This window comes from Hipposideros armiger, unplaced genomic scaffold (assembly GCF_001890085.2).
Source record: "Hipposideros armiger isolate ML-2016 unplaced genomic scaffold, ASM189008v1 scaffold_37, whole genome shotgun sequence".
NCBI classification, from domain to species: domain Eukaryota; kingdom Metazoa; phylum Chordata; class Mammalia; order Chiroptera; family Hipposideridae; genus Hipposideros; species Hipposideros armiger.
In genome coordinates this window covers 3,045,998-3,065,716 of record NW_017731387.1, presented here as the reverse complement: position 1 = coordinate 3,065,716, position 19,719 = coordinate 3,045,998, and the positions used below count along the sequence as shown (strand labels likewise).

At 41.3% G+C, this 19,719-nt stretch overlaps 1 protein-coding gene across 5 annotated transcripts in view; it reads right to left on the bottom strand.

Annotated features, from left to right (window-relative positions):
• Nucleotides 1-221: 221 nt before the first annotated feature.
• Nucleotides 222-19,719, bottom strand: part of PTPRC (protein tyrosine phosphatase receptor type C) — a 99,078-nt gene continuing 79,580 nt past the window's right edge. For all 5 annotated transcript variants that reach the window (XM_019638070.1, XM_019638069.1, XM_019638072.1 and 2 more), the window contains 18 exons: nt 19,013-19,121; nt 18,391-18,425; nt 18,040-18,149; nt 17,455-17,545; nt 17,289-17,365; nt 15,263-15,299; nt 15,072-15,169; nt 14,257-14,382; nt 12,462-12,619; nt 12,165-12,300; nt 10,402-10,551; nt 8,663-8,753; nt 7,292-7,425; nt 6,242-6,376; nt 4,640-4,762; nt 4,238-4,419; nt 2,685-2,820; nt 222-1,386 (listed from right to left, as the gene is read on the bottom strand). In XM_019638070.1, the coding sequence (XP_019493615.1) occupies nt 1,120-1,386; nt 2,685-2,820; nt 4,238-4,419; nt 4,640-4,762; nt 6,242-6,376; nt 7,292-7,425; nt 8,663-8,753; nt 10,402-10,551; nt 12,165-12,300; nt 12,462-12,619; nt 14,257-14,382; nt 15,072-15,169; nt 15,263-15,299; nt 17,289-17,365; nt 17,455-17,545; nt 18,040-18,149; nt 18,391-18,425; nt 19,013-19,121 (2,195 nt within the window). In that variant the 3' untranslated portion in view covers nt 222-1,119. The remainder of the gene's footprint in view (nt 1,387-2,684; nt 2,821-4,237; nt 4,420-4,639; nt 4,763-6,241; nt 6,377-7,291; nt 7,426-8,662; nt 8,754-10,401; nt 10,552-12,164; nt 12,301-12,461; nt 12,620-14,256; nt 14,383-15,071; nt 15,170-15,262; nt 15,300-17,288; nt 17,366-17,454; nt 17,546-18,039; nt 18,150-18,390; nt 18,426-19,012; nt 19,122-19,719) is intronic.

Sequence of the window (19,719 nt, the reverse complement as noted above, 5' to 3'; positions counted from 1 at the left end):
GTAAACCATTATTAAATTATAGATCATTTTAAAAAAAGTTTTGAGGCCTGGAAAACAGTTCTACAGAAGTTAATTGCATAGCCTATATTTTTACATGTGCTTATATAACTCATTTACGAACATGTTTACAAGAAAAGATAATGGTGGAATTTTATTATGATAGAAATTCTTGTTAAAAAGTAGTTTAAGCATTTGAGAAACTCAAAGTAAATGCACTTCAGTGAAAGTCAAGGATGAACTTTAATATGGAGAATATGTATATGCCTCATGTCAATGTTTTATTCTATAAACATAGCTATATTAGGTTTCATATGTAAATATTTAGCACAAATACATTTGCATGATTCTATTTTTATCTTATGGATTTAATGTATACTGCATTTCTTTAAAGAAGTTTATTTAAGTTCAATTGTAACAAACATAATTTTGGGTCAAAGTATCAGAGAATAACCCTTGTTGCAAAATGTAAACACCATCTGAAGATAAAAAGGTAGGTTTTGCTTGAAATTTTTAAATTAGATTAAATAAGCTTGAAAAGAACCTGGACTAAATGCTAGCAGATGGAATATAAGGTTTCCAAATGTTAATTTAGTTAACTTTCTTTTTGGAACGCTACACACATACCACTTTTATGTCTATTTCTAGAAGTAAAATAATGAGCTATGAGAGAGATATATGAAGAGGACAAGGAGGACATCTTGAGGTCATTCTAGAAATGTACATGTTATCCTTACCCAGAGCACAGACAATTTATGATTTAAAAAAAATAGATGCTTTAAACTAAGTTAATATTTCCAGTAGAAATAGTTTTTTCTTTTAAAACAGGGCACACTTGAAAACATCTTCTCTCACCCCTACCACACGCACATACACATGTAAAGACTACAAAGAAGGTACCTTATTGCTGACTGATAAGATAAAATTTTAAAATAAGCAGGAGACTGTACAAAACATTGTAGCATAACTGTCTTAAATATTTTCTACAGTAAAATGAAAGCTTCCCACCAATATTGGTCCAAGGGCACTCATGAATCCACTTTGTATTTTTCCCTCCTACTTCTAGAAAAATAGAAATAACATTTCCTAGGCGGCTGTGAGCCGCCCCGTCTGTGTCTTTTCTTATTCACTTCGAGTCAAAGCTGGACTCGCTGGGCCATTGGCAGAGTGTTCGGGCCCCTCGGGGCCACTGGACGCTTCCTCTGCCTTGTTTCCTTCCTGGGTCTTCTCTGAGGCACCAACTGGACTCACACAATTAGCATCCTGTTTTGCTTTGTCCACTTCATTATCAAATTCAACTTTATCTTCTTGTTTGGTGTTTTTCTTGACTTGTCCGTTCTGGGCAGGGTAGGTGCTAGCGATGACGTCGTACAGGAACTGGTATTGCTCCTAGGAAAGGAAATAGGCGAGAAGTTCAATAAAGAAAGTAAGTTGGTGTCTTTATATCCGATGAAAATTCGCAAGAGGTAATCAGAAACTGCTGCAAGTCCTGGGTCACAGAAAACCACCCTTCTGTGATTTCCGAGAAAGAACACCATAATCGGCTAACTTGCCTTGCTGTTCGACAGGCTGGAGTATCCTCTTCACAATTTACCGAAGGAGCACCAGACCAGCGTCCATCCTGATGGGCCACGTATGTGTCCCTCCCGCATCTTCACCCAGGATGCCAATTTGGGGACCTCATTGGCTGCATCTAATCTCAGGCGGGCATCTCCTACAGGAAGCCTATCGTGCTGGCCTCAGGTAAGCTGAGTGACCTCGTTAATGCTTTTCCCCTGATTCCTCTGTCAGTCCACTTACTACGTTGTTACAAATATCTACCTTGCCCTCACACTACCTCAGTGAATTGATTAATGTCAGGAGCACAGAGTAGGCACTCATACACCTTTAAAATCGAGACAGGTGCGGTCGACGTCATACACAATTAACTAAAAGCTGCCTGCATTTGCGCGAGTAGTGAAGTTTGTGTTGTGACTACTTACCAATTCCTAGACTATCAGCTGTGGTCATTACCACTTACAGAGGCTGCATGTGAGCTTGATTTCCAAGGCGCCACACTTATCCTCTCTGCCTCCCCACATCTCTGTGATGGGACTTTGCAGGCCCTCTTAGCAACAGGCGGAGCCCACCCGCACCCCACGAGCTGGCCGTGTGGCTGGTTAGGAAACAGGCGGAGGGAGGCACGCTGTGCCCTTCCCAGCCCTGGCCGCCTGAGGGCTGGCTCACCCTCGCGGAACCCTGCGCCTTCGTGTGGAAACACCTGGGCCAGGCTCCCGGCTGAGGAGAGACACGTGACCCACATGCCCCTGTGGCCACTGCAAAGCTCCAGCCAACTGCTGGCCTATTGACAGATGGGGTCATTCTGGACCCACCAGTGGTCCCAGAAATTGACTGAGCCTGGCCCAGATGGATGGCCTCGGCCTGACACGACCAGCAGACCTTGAACTATAATAAAGGTTATTTTTTTTCAGGCACTAAGTTTTGGGGTAGCGACACAAATTGACACAGGATTGAAGGTGGGAGGACTGAGGCGTTCAGAAGGCCTTAAAGAAATGTCTGCCAGCAGATCGCTGGCAAACTCGAATTAGGTCTCTGATCATATTGGGAATAATTGAGTGTGAATTACCACGTAAAAATGGAAGGTAAATAGAAGAATAGAAAAGTGAATAGGAGGGAAGGAAACTTACAAATGTGGAGACCATTCCCGGCCTGGCTTTGCGTAGAGACTTGACTACCTGGAAAACATCTACCACTTCTTCTGTTTCCGCACTTTCCAAGAGGTTTAACAAAGCACAAAACATTCCTGCTTGCTGAGAGCCATCTCTAGAAAAGGAAGAAAAGATAAAACGGTAGTAATTCTACATTTCATGGAGAAAATGACAGTAGACGAGGGGTGGAAAGAGAGAGATGGACTCTATTCTTCACTTCATGCTTATTGTATTATTTTATGCCAGTCCCTTAAGAGCCCAGTGTTTCTGCTAAAAGCATTTTTTTGAGAATATAATAATCATATAGTCTAAAAATACTGGGCTTTAAAAATATTTTTTCTTCTGTTGAGTGCTTTATAGATTCTAATGCATTTTTATTTACATCTGAGGTTGTTAGGACAAAGATGCCAATTTGATAGATGGGGACACCGAGGTTTGGTGAGATGATGGCACCAGACGTACTGGAACTGAGATTTTGTTAACCACTGAACCCAAGTCCTTTCTCCTGCATCCATAGAAAAATGATACCTGGTGGAATTCATTAAAAAGAGGGCCACCAAATGATTTACTCAACTGGGAGAAGGATGTTACATTATGATAAAGATCTAATGTAAAGAATACGTCACTAGCAGGAGTTTATCATATATAACAAGGGAACACATAGTCGGTATTCAACCATGTCCTCAGAAACACGAAGTTTTAAAGCCTAAACTCTCCTTTAGCTTTCTTTCCACACAGATCTCACCTTTGAAAAGACAAGCAAATGTTGAAAAGTAGTATATCTCTAAGATTTCGAGTCTAGTGTACGTAATTCTAATAATTATGAAGCTTTCTCAAAAATTCTAAAAGCATTTCACTGTGTTTACATTTCTTTTTACTTTACTATTTTTCATTTCTCACTTTAATATTTTTCTGTAAACGTTTTATAGTATGCCTCCTTTCACTATATCTCTTATTTAAGGTAGATATTGAGGCATCTATCACAGATGAAAGTTAAGGGTCTGCATAACAAATGAATGAAATCAATTATGTATATTATTAAAACCTTCGCCTTTGGGGTCAGTATAGAAAACCAAATGAAGGGTTTCAAACCAAAGTGGCTAAGCAGTAAGATTTCAGGTAATACTATATTACATATGTTTATTGAAGGCTAAGCATTCAGTCCTCTGGATTCTGTTAATACCTACTAAGTGAATTGATGCATAAATCAAACATAATACCCATCCACCTGCTCAAACTTCCCTCCACTCATTCATTAATTCCTTCGGGACATATGACATTCCAGGTTCAATGTTAGTCACTGGGGACTCAAGGTATTAAGGAACTCACAGCCTAAAATTATTACACTACAACATAATCGTTTCTGCCCTATTTCTAGAATAGTTATGCTATAGGACATAACCGAGAAAGCGGCTGACTCCGTAACAGGCTTTCACTGTGGCGGCGCGTCTTCCACTATCAGGATCAGGAGGCTAACAGGACGTCGCCTGTGATGGCGATTTTGGGAGCGTGTGGTGTCAAGCCCCACCCACCTGCAGTGAACCAGGAGAGGAGCACTCTTGTGATACTTGTTCCCTCCTTCGGCGGAATTCCTCGTGGGAAGTTTTTGTTTGAGAGCCTGAATCATGGAGATTAGCTCTCCGGGCTCTGTGGGAAGCTGCTCCTTCTTCCAGTTGTGGTACTGGTACTGGTACACAGTGCGGGGCTCTTTCCTCTGAAACCAGAAGTGAAGGGAACATGAGCCCAAGTGAACTTCAGCCCGTTGACTAATCGGAGCGTCATGTTCTTTCTTTGCAATGCCTTTCATTTAAATCATTTTAAGGTTTTATTCTGCAAGCACTGTATAGACAGTGGCTCTGCTTTCGTGGCGTAGTTTCGCGTTTCTGCCAGAGCAGTTACATCACAGAGATACGCTCCTGAAATTGTTGACGTACCTTGGAATGTCTCAGTTCGAACACACGGAGGGTATAAGCTGGAGAAATGTTGGTCTCTTGCATATCAACTTCTACGTCTCCATACGTCTGTTTTCCTTCTCCCCAGTACTGAGCACAGGCCTCCTAGATAAGAAAGAACGTGATTCGGTGACTTCTACACAAGTGTTCTCTCTCTCTCCTCTTTTCCTTCCCCCTGTCCTATTTGAAATTACTGTTCTAAAATCTATTTTAAATATGGTGAAAATCCATTCAACAAACACATGGTGTTTCCTTGTGCACATCAGGGAACCTAGGCGTGACCAAGATGGCCAGACACCCAGGAACGGCCCTGTCATCACTAGGGTAGGCCTTTTGAGATTTGTTCCTCCTGTCCACACTCTTATCATCACCTCTTCCCCATTGACAGATGGCCCTGCAGTCACATGGGCCTCACTGTCCCCGCAGTGGTCCTGAGGAAGGAGTCTGCATCGCCGGAGCTTCGTCTCTGTGTCTTGGTGAGTGGCACCATCAGCAGCTCTATCTGTATAATTTGACTGAATATCTACATTAAGCTTGGCGAGCGAATGAATCACAAAAGTGTGTCCTCTGTGCAAATGGTTCTCCATCAACTGCAGTCCCACAATTGCTGACCATAGGTATTCCTGCCTGCACTCCTGGCCCTTTTCCCAGCTCTTACAAGTTAGACGAAGGAAAAGACTGCTAGAATTACATGCTCGAAATATAAACATATTTCTCTTTTAAAAAGAAAAAAAAATAAGAAACAGCTATCGATGTCCAGGGTAGGGGACCAGGGAAAAGAGAGAGAGAACGCATGTAATAGAATGGCACGCTCATGACACTACTCATTAAGAAAGCTTTAACATGGGTCAGCCGATGTGTTTGGTGGTAAGATTTAGTAGGATTGAATTATTTTGATAATTCAAAGCATTAAGGAAAGGATCAAATATGCATCACAGGCGTTAAGCAGAAGGTCAAATTAGACCTTAGGGTCACCTCCAGCGACAGAATTTCACAGCAACATTACATGGACATAAAGAAGGCAGGATTTAGACAAGTTTTTCAGATGTTTTCATCATGCTAGAACAATAGCATCACAATGGGAAGAGAGGGCACGTTTAGGTATATATGATGTCACTAAATTAAGACTCGGTGATGGAGAAGCAAATGGTGTGTTGAGATTCAGTCAGTGAATCTACTTGTCCAGAGTGGAAGGTATGGGAAACATAAAAACATGGTGAAAAAGGAAAGATAGGTGTGGGCCAGGTTATTGAGAGTCTTAAATCCCAGACTGAGCAGTTTGGTTTTCATGTTGAGGAAAATGGAAGGAAAACGTGGCTGTTGCCTGTTGTTCTTAGCAAGCTGGCCCTGGGATCTCCGTGCGCAGGACTACAGGGGGGGTGTGTGGGGCTGTCAGCGCTCACACACAGATGTGGGAGGCCACCACCTGGATGGAAGACGGGAAGAATGAACCAACGAAACTGTGTGACAGAGGATCGAAAAGACGTGGGTATAGCGATCAAGTAAGTCATCCAAGAATGGAGAATGATGTTTTATGATGGAAAGACTTTTTTTTTTTTTTTTAAGATGACTAAAAGTACCAACCTGGTCTCCATTCTTCAGCTCTGTCAGCATAACAATGACTTTGACTTTCCTTTGGAAAATCATCTGCCAAAAGTCACCAATGGTCTCTTTTAGTGGCCCTTGAGCGGCAATCATCACTTCAGGTTTCCAGTAGCTCTTTAAAAAAAAGAAAGAAAGGCGGGACTCCATTACTGCTGCTCATGAGAGCGGTGGATTCTTAAAGGAACCATTTGGAAATACCGTCACTTAACTTTTATATCAATGTTGCTACATAAAAACATAGATATTCCATCGTTTCTCGAACCTAAAAATCAATATGTAAAACACTTATTTAATGATAATCATTAGCTAATAATGTGAAATCAAGGTTAGAACACATTATCTTATCAAACTAATGTTTTCCTTTCCAAATATACCTTTTTTCCTCCAAAAAGATTAAAGTGATTAGAAAAAGAAATTGCACAAGCTTTTCAAAGTATCTTCATTATGTCTCTACTTTACTGGTGTCTATATATTCTTATGAGAACTGATCACTAAACTAATATTCTAGGAGTGTGTTTTAGGAAAGTTTGGAGAAGAAATGAATCCAATTTAGTGCATATGTAGAAAGGATTTACTGAATGACTAAAGGTGTCTTGTTTGAATTCTCAGTTTATAAAAGTTGTAAAGAATTTACAATTTTTCGTAAATGTCTGGTATGTGACACAGACTCACCTAAAAATTCAGGTAATAGGAATGAAAAGTTTTCAACTATACAAATATGCACATTTCATTTGCTTACAATTTGGATAGTTGAGTAAATATAAACATTTTTCAAATATTTTTATTGACTCAAATTATGATTGCTTAAATTATTTTTCAAATTAATATCAGTAGTGTATTTGTCATAACTTGTGACTTAGAGATATTAAAACTGGACATGTTGAACATAAGACAATGCTCTAAGTCAGTAAGTTAAAAATACAGCATTAAAAATTGAAACTTTCATGTCAATGAACATACTACTGAATGGCCATAATAACATAGATATCTTTCTAAAGGGCTGGACCCCGAGCTTTGGTAAGTACCGACCATTATGAAAGATGCGTTGATGTATTTGCTGCTCTCCTCTGTGTCACTGTCATCCTCGGAAGATTCGTCCGAATCGTGTTCACTTTCTTTGCTTATTTCCAGCTCATGCTTCAGTGGCACTCTGTTAAAGTCATCTGTGTAAAATAAATTAGTAGTAAGTCTTCCTTTAAAAAACATCAAATCTCTGCTTGACTGTCACGTGGAAATTAGAGACTAATTTAGAAGGGACAGATTGCATTATGTAAATGTATGGATCTACACGGAATGAGATATGTATAAAACTCAGTTCTTACCAATCAACAACTGATACAACGAAGTCTAAGGAAAAGAAGGCCCCAAACGGGTTCCAGGAAAAAAAAAAAACACAGGACATAACTCTATATTAAACAACAAATAGGTATCATAATCTTCTGTGTCATTATTCAGTCTTTGATACACATACTTTAGTTTTCCGTGAAACATGATTATTCTGCTTGGCATGTTAAAAATGCATGTATAAGTTAATCAAATACATAGCTTAGGTCAAAATGCAGTTTTCAATTCTACCCTATTAACAGTAAATTAACTACATAAAATAGGTATCTCAGATAAATTATTTAGTCAAGAAAATTACTTATTCATAATTGCTGAGTTTCTCAATTTCTTTAATGTCTAATAACCTGCTCAAATGATCTGATTAGCCACATCAGCATCCATCCAGTCCATATTTTAAACTACATTCATGAGGAACTTTTCAGGAATTAACTAGGTCCACCATGCAATGATCTGATTTGTTCTGCTGCCCAGCTTATTAACGTGGGTTATATTTTCTCCATGCTAATTTCAGCGTGTACAACTGAATAAAATTATAGCTGTGCCAAATGTGGTCCTATCAAGATGCTTAAGTAGCAGAATTCAAGTCTTGAAAACTACGTGTGTTGCTCTGTTAAGCTGGATGACTGGCAGTTTCCGGAGTACTTTCCACCGACTGTCCACCTCCCAGATGGTTGGAAAGGGCAAAGCCCTTTATTTGGTAGTCACCCTGGAGGAAATAACCCAGATAGACTAAAGATGCGACAGAACTGGTAAGAGAACTTGGCCTTTATTGTCCCAAATTCACAGGTTACATCTGTCTGACAACCCATGTCTGAAATAATTGGTAGGAAGGAAACACTGAGTACAGTCTATCTTCCAAGGTCCATTGTGAATGTTTGGGGTTCGAAGTATTTGCTATAACTAAATTTTAGGTTGCCTACTAACAATTCTCTACGGTCAACCCAATGTTGAAAACGTGCTTCAGTATCATTTGTGTGTTTGTGTGTCTTACGTTAAATTCAAAAGAGAGCTTATTTATCTGATACAAAATTTAAAAATTAAAATATAACTACATACATGGAATGATGGAAGAATTCCTGTTTTTACGTTTGTTTTCTTCTTGATTTCCAATGTGCTGTGTCCTCCAGCTCCTATATGAGGGGAGTCTCTGAGGGGAAAGACAAATAGAATGGAAAACGCCTTTAAAATGGAAATCGTGGCTTAGTGGATGGTTATGGCATAACACGCTCCCTAAAGAAAAGTATTTCATCAAGTTTTGCGAAATTTGCATACCTTCCCTACAGGTCACACGATCTAAGTTTGCCTCTGAATTTTTCCTTTTAAGTGCTCAGGCATTTAGAACTTTTGACGTGATGAGTCTGAGCTCAATAGGCACACAATTATATAACAGAATACGCTCCCTCGTTAAGAGCAAAGCAGCATGGCTAACTCTTGTACCAGCTGAAAGCCCTCTACAGAGGTGACTTATTACCCAGATTGCAGAAAGCAGTGGTAAATGGTTTCAGATGATCAGAAATCACCTCTGCAGATAGGGCACACATGGAAGACCAGGCTGGTGCTGAAAAAACCAATACTTCATTTCTTTACCCTCCCAGCCCTTCCAACCCTTTTTCTTTTCTCTCCTTCTCCTCTGCCCTGCTCACCCCCGACTCCTAAGCTCTTAGCAGATGACCTTGCTTCATATTTTCTTAAGAAAAAGCACTTACACAAGAACTGCCTCAGCTTCCCATCACCAAATCGAGCAGCCAACCTCCATCTCGGCTCAGTTTCTGTGTTCCTTTGTGCTAAGAAGATGGACTCATTTCCCTGTGTCTGTCCAGTTTGTGCACACTGCCCAGGCTCTGGACCACACGCTGTCCAGCTGCCACTTGCAAATCGCTTTGACTTCTGAGCCTAGCGTTGTACTCAGCACAGACCAGAGTCGGCCATGTTTGTTCAGTGAAAGAATTTACTCTTGTTTCAGTGACTTCACATATGAGTGTTTCAATTAAATTTATCAGGTTTTCAGACAGAAGGGTTAGTGTGGTGAATAAGGCTGATTTCTCGGCTCACAGAACAATAAAACAGCCTCTGTGTAAACTGCCCTGGTGTCCTGCTGGGTCTTGCCGGCTGCACAGGGCCACTGGTGTGGACTTCCTTGGTGGTTACTGCGCACTCTCCCCCCCAACCCCACCTCAGCCCCACTTTGATCCAAAACATCGATTCTGCATCTGATTAAAAGCAGGTTCCTAGTCTGGGAAACTCTGAATTGACCAGTTTGGTAGTTTGCAGAAAGGTTCGCTGAACTGGAAATCGTAGGTGAAAGACAAAAGCTACAGGACATTTTTTTGACAACAGGGCAATTTGGAGCTCGTCATGGCGACTCTGAAGTCACAGTGAGCTACGTCCTGGGTTAGCCCTCCGAGTAATTGCCCCATAAATAGGTCAGGATGCGTATTATCCTTCAGTTGCTGCTGCAGTTTCTGTATGGCTCCAGCCAGAACAACTTCCTAAATAGTCATAAACGGCTCTAATTATTTCCTTTACAAACTAAAACCAGATGCAGCTTTTACAGGCGAGATGCTACGTCGCCTTTGGCGGGCCGGTTTTGTGGCTCCGTACTGTGATTTTTGCACTTTAGTTTAAACCAGCTTAATGAGGAATGGTTCAAAGTGTGGGCTGTGGAACCCGATTTCTAACATGTAAACCAGTCCCTACCAAATGGTGTGTGATCGCCACAGCACTGGGGGTGGGACGGTGCCAGCACTCAGCAAACGTCCTCCGCAACTGTTCTTACTGTGTATCACTCTGATTACCTGGAATTCGGCCTCCAGAGGCGACGGCTCACTGGGGGGATCCCTTTTCTTCATGTTGGACAGACACGAGTGGAATTCAGACAAGCTCATTTCTGTTTCTCCAAACTGGTTGTATTCCACCAAGGCCTGATGGATTAAGATGTACTGGGCCTACAAGTTCAAGGAAAGACAGGAAAACACCTGATGGCTGATGGCCTGTAAGTCACATTTGACTAAATTACATACGCCCCAATTTTGCTTATTTGGGACAGTGTGTATGGGGAAAAAAACTGGTATCGCTAACAACTAAATATTCTGGAAGTTAGTTCTCACAGTTCTCTGGAATATGAGCACATTCCATCTGAGACCTTTTTTCCCAGGGAGTTTGGGGGGGGGGGCAAACTTGCTACATAGATTAGGCACCTCCTATGTAGTATAAAAGCTTTTATCTTATATCTAAAAATTTTTTAAAAATTATCTATTACTTCCTTCAGTGACTATTACTGAGTAAGTCAAATTACTAATACATAACACGATAATAAATTTCATATATCTGAGAGAAAAAATAGCAAGTTGATATTCCAAAGAACACATTTTTTAAAGTTTTCTAGAACTCTTTAAAATAGAGAAAATTCTTTAAACACATACACACATTATGAGAAACCCAGATTTTATAACTCCTAACCTTCTATCAAATTGGAATCCACTATTTTAACATAAAAGATGTATTTCTGATCAAGTTCAAGCCTCTTTCACCACAACCACCTCTGTATACTTAAACTCTATTATTCTTTATTCAACAAGAAATCATTATTTTTTTCTGGCTAACCTGTTTTTATACTTTTACACTAATATCTATATACCTATAAACATTGTACATCTTTGTGCATTTTAAAAATTACGTAAATTGTGTCCTCCATGTTTCACTTGGTGACGTCATGCACTCATTGTCCTCATCTGAGCATCTAACCACATGGAGGGAGAGACCGAGATTATTCCTCTTGGCTTCAGCGTGGCCTGTTCACTAAGGGGCCACATGGCCACATGCTGTGTGTCCTTTCCACACGGACAGACATGTAGGGTGTTCCCAGCTTCATGCTGTTCTGACAGTGCCGAGAGCACTGGACACTCACACACGTGTTTCTGGCTGTGCACACGTGTCAGTGCTTCTCTTGGGCGTGTGTGGAACTGCGGGGTCAAGTGCAGACCTTTTCAGTAAGGACCTCACGTGCAGTCACTACATGCACACGCCAGGCTCTTGTGTAAGGGCTGTACGCAGATGGCCTTTTTTGTCGTAACTCTACAGGGTACGTATTATGGTTACGTCCACACTACACATGACTAACCTGGGCCATACATTGAACACCTGTGCAGGTGTGTGCAGTATTAAGAACTGGAGGCAAAATATGAACGTCAGGAGTCTAGTTCTAACAGCCGGGCAGGCTCTGAACCACGATACTATTCTGTTGCCCCAGTTTTAATTGTGTGAGATGCTGCTGAATTGCTTTTCAGTATTTTTATTTTTTCCCCAATCTGATATGTGAAGATGACATTTCATTATTTTTAAAATATGCTTTACAGTCACCTTTATTCCATGGTCCTTCCAGCCACTAATGACAAACACCTCTGACTATGCTGGATGCTTACCACACGCTTCAGTTTTCAGGAACTTGAAAGAAAACCTTTTCCACCTGCTGTGGGAAGCGGAGCAGGATTTGGCTGCGCTGTAAGGTCTTACTCCCTCCCCTGGAAGATCTGAGCGGGACAGCAGGCGCCCAGCATACCTCTACTTGAACCATCAGGCACCTCTGCCGCCTGAGCTTGACCACGTAGCCATAGACATCCACCTTGCCCTCGGCCTCCAGGCCTTCCAGCATGGCGTCAATGCCAATGTAGGTGCCCGTGCGTCCGACCCCAGCGCTGATGACACAGACAGACAGGTGAGGTGGAGGAAAGAGCATGAGCATCTCCTTATAGACGGTCCCACAAAAGCCACTGCCCCGGGGAGGCTGGCCTGGGGGCCCAGGCTGCGATTCCAGAGCCCCGCCTACCTGCCACCCTCCAGGACAGGCCCCGCCTACCTGCAGTGCACCAGGATGGGGCCGCTGAAGAAGTTGCTGAAGGCGTTCACTCTCCGGCGCAGCTTGAGGAGCAGGTGAGGGTCCTCGGGAACCCCATGGTCCGGCCAGCTGGTGAACTGAATTTGGGTCACCTCTCTCCCAGTTGCCTTTTCTCTTTTCTGGTTGAAAGATAATATTTTCTTTGAGCTGGGGTTTTTTGTTTTTTTTTCCCCAAAGCCAACTACCTGACATAAATAAATAGAAGAGGGGACCAGTACAAAAACTGCTCGTGCACGTTTTTTTCCAGCGATGGTTACGTGTTCCTTTCCAGTTAATAACCAGTCTCTGAGATGGCGTGCGGCATCAGCACGCCCTAACCTGTAAGCAATGACTTACCCGTAAGGTAAGTACCCTGTTGTAGGTGTAGCTGAAACTGCTAGAACGTTCATGCTGCCAAGCCAATAACAGATAAAAACAAATACACAAGAAAATGGGGGTGAGGGGGTGTGGAAAGATATAAAGTGAAGGCCATCCTCACGGCTGATTGAAGTCCTTCTGCTTGGTAGACCCGCAAACAGGACTATTGGTCATGTGAAGAAAGCCTCACTAATGATTTGATTAACACTACTTCTTAGGCCCCCTCGTCTTAGAAATGTCCACTGGAGAGAGAACGCTGAGAAAGGGCAGCCCCTGGTCACAGCTCTTGCTTGGCCCAGTTGCAAGGTAACGGCTAGAACATGCGTAATCCATAACTCTGACCAGGTAGAAAGGGGAACCACCCACGTTTAGGTAACAGGAGAAACAGCAGCACTTGGTGGGTCCTACTTCTCTGGTACCAAATAGCTGCACTAAGAATGGTGACGTCACGCTAGCCAACAGAACCAGATTGGCGTCCAGCTGTACCCATCACCCATGTCTGTGGATGGGAACATTTGTAGCTCAGTCCATCTTTTAACCATGAACCATTGGTAGATTTTTCCACAGCCTTCCATGGGTACAACAATTAGTGAAACAACAAGAGACTCAGAAAACCTTGGGATAAATACACAATTGGTGGTTTTTTTATGGCAGAAAATGTACATATCTGGACCGCATATGGAAGTACAATTTAGATTACTGAAAACCCTCCACTAAGTGAAATTTAGAGAAATTTTCAACCTTATCTATAAAGACCTCCAATTTTTAACAGCTTTAAGATGTTTTTCATATACCACCAAATTCATTCATCTTAAGTGTAAAATTTTAATTGTATTCACAGTTGTAAAATCATGACCACTCTCTATTTATAAAATATTTTCATTACCCCCCCCAAAAAAAACACTGATTAGCAGTCATCCTTAACTTTTGTCCCACCCCCTCAGCCCTGAGCAGCCACTTACCAACTTGCTGTCTCTATCAATTTGCCTGTTCTGACTTTTCACAAGTGGAATCACACATACGTGAGAAGGCCTCTGTTTTAACTATTCGCCAAAACCATACTCATTGTTCTTTTCTAAACTAAACGCTTTCTCTCTCCTACACAGAACCTGATAGTTCTTATAGCAGTGTCCAATTGTCCCACTTGTATAAATATTCTTTCCATAATGGTAATAAGCACATTGAGACTAGGGACCATTTTGTCATTCAGTCAATAATTCACTTCATAATGCAACACACTTCATGGAGCTCCTTTCTTCCCACTTCAAGGGCCTGCATTATGAAGACTCTGATGGGACTTGGACAGATACCCCTTTCACCAGAGACTTCGCCTGAGGCTGGCAGCTTGTGTTACTCTTATAACCCAACCCTTCCTCCCAGGTATGTTTTAATTTCTCACATTTGTGATGTTGAACTTCTGAATGATATAATCTGGGCATCTTTTATACTCATGAATCTTCACCATCACATCGCCATACTCCCGGGCGCGCTCTTCCATCGATGGCCAATACTCTGCACATTTGTTCTGTGTTTTTGAAAAAAACGTTAATGATTCCAGTGTTTCATTTACATACATTTTTCATTAAACATTCCTTAAACAACAACGTAGTCATCTGAAATGCTCAAGACATCTTCTCTCCTTTAGGCACAGATACACCTTGAGCCGGATGCTTAGAGGAGCTTCCATTTCCACCAGTGAGTCCTGGGGGAGCCCCCCCTCCTGCCTAGCACAGAGATTACATCTTCCCAGGCTCAGCTGCATATTAACAGTGGACGTGCTTGGGGTCAGCAGAAATGATTTGGTTAATTTCAGGCTGGGGCTAGGGAGGCTTTTCCGCTTCCTAAAGTCACATCACACGAGTTACCACTCATGTCCCCAAGGTCAGGTTTGGTTCAAGTATTCACAAGTGCTTGTGAAATCAGCATATAGAAATGGACTGAACTTAGGACAACACTGCAAAGAAATAGGAATCCAATTTAAAGCCAGCGGTTAAGCAGGAATGCTTCCATTTTACTCATATGTACATACATGTATAGATGTACACATTTTGTTTTTTCTACAGCTATGAAAGCTTTTAATCAAGTGTTATGCTGCTCCAAACAGAGAACAGTCTGTTAGCGTCATCAAGCACATATACGTGGCTTCAGAAATGCAATCCAGCACTGCCTTTTCCTAACCTCCACCTGCGCCCTGGGAATCTCCTGGGTCCTTACCCTGTTTCCTTCTTCACATCGAGTGACCATGACAATAACCGTGGCTTTCTGTTCCCAGATCATCCTCCAAAAGTCATCAACAGTCTCATCCCTGGGACCTAGGAGGTAAACACGTGCAAGCTAAGAGACACCTTTTTCAGAGCGCTACGAAACACGGCTTCAGAAAGCTGTTGGACTAGGAGACACATTACCTTGTGCAGCAATGTACTTCCTGGGCTCTTTGAAACCCTGTTCAAAACACAAAGGGATGTCAGTTACTGAACATTCTCTTACTCTACATGCACACTCGGGAGTTAGAGGAAGTTGCTTTAGAGCCACCATTTCTCGGCTGTGGATTTCCCTGGGCATTTTCAAATGACATGGGAGTTTATTAACTCATGATCAGGCATTTAACTGTGGCAAACATGGCCGTCAGCATGTAAGCAGATACAAACAATATTTGTGACGTTCACATGTCATGGCTGTCTACCCCAATCTTTAAAAACGATTTCACCCTCGTGTGGGCTGCTACGCAGTACACGAGAGTAACCCAGCCTTCCAGCACAGCCTGTCTGCCACAGCTTACATCTCACAGCCATTCTAGAGAAGACAGACAACTTCCCATTCATTATCTGCAATGTCGGCTTTCTCCACTCCTGCTGCCGAGAGAAAGGAGGCGCATGGAGGCCGATACGGTACTGTGCTAATTGCTCCCAAATCATCTCACGTTCCTAAGATCGCCTCAGCAATCAGAGAACGCTTCAGACCGAGAGCTTTGCCATGAGATGGAATTCGGTCACAGGGCCCACACAGTTTCATGATTAATTTCAGGAACGTCTCGCGACCTAGTGTTATTCATGTATTCAACACGTATACGGCTGCACTATGATGAGTGCATGTCTAAAAGCTGAAGACGCGTGCTTCCCGGGGGCGCCCAGCTCTGCTGCAGACACCTAAGTGTAATTCAATAGCATAATTACCATATGTATTGGAATAGAAAGTAGACACTTTTTCCCCCCAGAGACTATCTAAATTCTTACAAAATTAAAAATTCAGAGGGAGCATGACTTTGCTAACACCTCCAGAGCTGCGTGAGAATACAGTTCTGTTGTTTTAAGCCACCCAGGTTGTGGTACATTGTGAAGTCAGCCCAAGGAAATGAATACACTGTGTAAATTAATAAAAATCATATTATAATTTGATCATTTCACCTACTCCACTAAAAGTTTATATATTCAAGTGGATCAAAACAAACAAATAAATCCTCAATTTCAATTGCTTGTTCTATAAGATTTGCTGACCCCTGGTCTTTATAGTGATATCATATATATATATGTATATATTTCCAACATGCATGTTTTAGTTAAATAAAGCATGATTCAGAACAATGTGAATGTTATGTTAACACCTGTGGGTAAAGGGGGGATAACAAAGCTGGGTATTTTCTTGCTTGTAAAATGTGGGTATTTTCTGTTTATCCTTATTATCCAGCTGGATAAAGAGGAAACCACACAGGTCACCTCTTCTGATATGTGGGGACATTGGGAAGCTGGTGCATTGAGTGGGAGGAAAATTTTTTCCAGTCTCTCTATGAATTTATTCTGCTTGACATTTTAACAACATGTTTCAGAATTTATACAGTAAATTTCATTTTTAACTATTTGGGGTAAATTCACCATGCATGATATTTGGTTTTGGATAAAGCCAATGACCGCATGACCTGGTCCATGAGAGTGCCCTGCTGGGGGGCAGCGCCATGTGACGAGCTTAGGCTGAGTGGTCTGGAGTCCGGCAGGCCTATCTGGGTCCCAGCCCAAACCCTACTATCACACCCAGGCCAGGAACCTAAGGAGACAGAGCCCCCCAGCCTCCACCGGGGAATGTGGGCTCTTAGGAGAAATATGCACTTAGGTCATGATTGGATATCGAGCCCTGGGCACCAGAGTATTTTGATTCTTAGTATCATTTCATTTGTAGAGAAAAAAAATCCTGTAGTAAACCCAGTACCAAGGGCAAATAAGAAATAACCATTCTTACAAATTGTAGTGATTTTGTTGTTTGTATAATAGCACTGACATTATGTGCTTCCTCCAAACTCTCTCTAGTTAATATTTCTAAAATTTTGCCATGACCCAGAAGGAACTGAACGGAAAGCAAGCTACAAAGGAAGTGACCCTGACGGAGGACAAAAGGATGAAGACGTGAAGTAAGCTGGCGGTTACAGGCATGTCAACTCACGTCGATGTAGCTGGCATTGATGTAGTTTGACCCCGCGTCCCCGTTGATTTCAGACAGCTCCACGCGGTTATAATCATCTGTTCAGAGAAAGGAAATATAAGTTCATGAGATGATGAATAAGCAAGTAGCTTAAACACACGGGACCCTGTTCTCCACAGGCACTTACAGGGAAGAATGTCAACATAGCGGTTTTTATTCAAGTTGAAAGATTTTCGAGCCTCTTTGATGGAAAACTTGCTGAACACCCGTGGAATACTCTGGAAGATGCAAAATCGTTGGGTCACAGGATATTCAAGAAAAATAGCTTTCCCCTTGCCACTTATCAGTTTGAGGAAAGGGGACGTCCTGTAACGTGTGTCCTTTATACTGATGATCACATTGTACAATGGTCATTGAAATTAACATTGAGGAACTACACCAAGAAACACTTTGAAAATGAAGGATGGGCTACTTTGACAATAAATCCCATCCTTTAAGGATAAATCTTTAGTGAGAGGAAATTAAGCATTCTTTGCTCTGCCACTGAAAATTCGTGGAAAAACACGTACTTAGATGATCACTGAGAATACAAGGACGCAATCAGCCAAATAGGTTTTGTGACACAACTTAAGAATGTGTATTATTACAACAAAGCAGTATTTTGAAATATTGACTAGTTCTCTCACTACAAGTCACTCTCCTGGGGAGTGGATATCTGCTGATAATACCTGCTTGGACGATGCTGCAAGATTCTATGGAGACGTGCACACACCTGAAATTCAGCCAGAAAGAGCCTTCCCTCATCAGCTATCTTCCTCTTGTAAGTTTCCAGCAAACCGTCAGCAAGGATAGGTTCCACGTTCATCAGCTGCCTTTCGTCATCTGCAAACACATTGAAGATTTAGGGCCAGGGTGATGTGTCTCTTCCGTGTTCACACGCATGTCATTAAATTTACATCTTGGATTTACTCCTTGCTGATTAAATAAATACATTTAAGCTTCATCATTGTATCAATCAAGCAAGTCCCGGTTAGATTAAAAAAATGTTGAATTCTTATTTAAAATGAATGGCTTCAAATGTGAGCGGGGAGGTAATTCATCATTAAAAAATATGCATACTTACTCCTGTCAACAAGTTCCTGTTGTTCATCTAAGTTGCTGTAAAAAATAAGAAATGTAAGTTTCTATTGTCTTAAGAAACAGAATTCAGTTGACATTCAATTTATATTTAATGAACGTATTGAACGGAGGAAGGAATGGAGACAGTAAGGATAAAAAGGAACGAGAGGAGGGGAGGAAAAGTGGAGGAAGAAACCAACCAAGGGTTGCCTGCTAAATTCAGATAAGTGACTAAATTATGTTAAAACTCTTGTTTTTCATAAAATGTAGTTGTTCCTGGCCAAAGGAATACATCTACTTCCCTGGATATTTTCATTCCTTTCTTTTGTTTTCGTCATTCCTAGATCCCTCTGACCCACTTTGTACTAAAAGAACAGACACACATTCTATTCATTGGTTATTATTAAAAGAAACCCATAACCTTATTAGAGAGCGTAGAAAATGTTACTATTGAATATAAACCGGTAAGACCGGACTGAAAATCTTTGATCCAAAGTTCACTGATGAACTGGACTTCATTCTGTCTTGTCACATTTCACTTAACTGGTTCCCAGCTTGCCTCACAAGGTGGGTGCTTGCATCGTTAATTCTGTTATTATTTTTTTCATTTTGAAATCAACTCTTACCTGGACCTTTTCTTATGCAGATCATAGATTTTATAGAGAACAATGAGCAGAGCAAGTGATGTCACAATGATGAGAAATACCAGGAATATAATCAATGCTTTAGAATTATCTAGAAATGAAAAATAACACATGAAGAGAGATTATTACTGTGTCAGGTAATTTGCTGGATTCTTTAAATAATCACCTTTAAAGTACTTAGATTTTACTGTTGTTACTTATTTTCAGGTTTTCAAAAAACAAGATTTAGAATGAGACCAAATATAATACATCCCTGATGTGAATCTTGCCTATATTAATCAGAACCAGTAAAAACGTTTTATATTTTAAGAAAGTACTTAGAATATAGAAGATCCATTCTCTTTCCTTCCTTTAAATAATGTCCTCTTATGAGATACTGTCATGTAGATTTAATGCTCCAGCTTTCAGCCACTCTATTTTGGAAAGGATCAAAGAGGTCATTTATTGGGTTGTCGAAAAGTCATGACGTATTTTTTTCTGTTTTTCGTTGCAAAAATGCATCATGACTTTTCCGACAACCCAGTAGTTATTATAATAGAGAAAAACTCATAGTTTAACTTTATATGCAGAAGCGGGTAGCTTCCTAGAGGGATCGGAAAGGCCTTTGTCCCACAAACATAAACTTCCTTACCAGCTCACTGAGGCATAACACCAATTAACCAAAAAATAAAAATGATATGGTTCTGTAG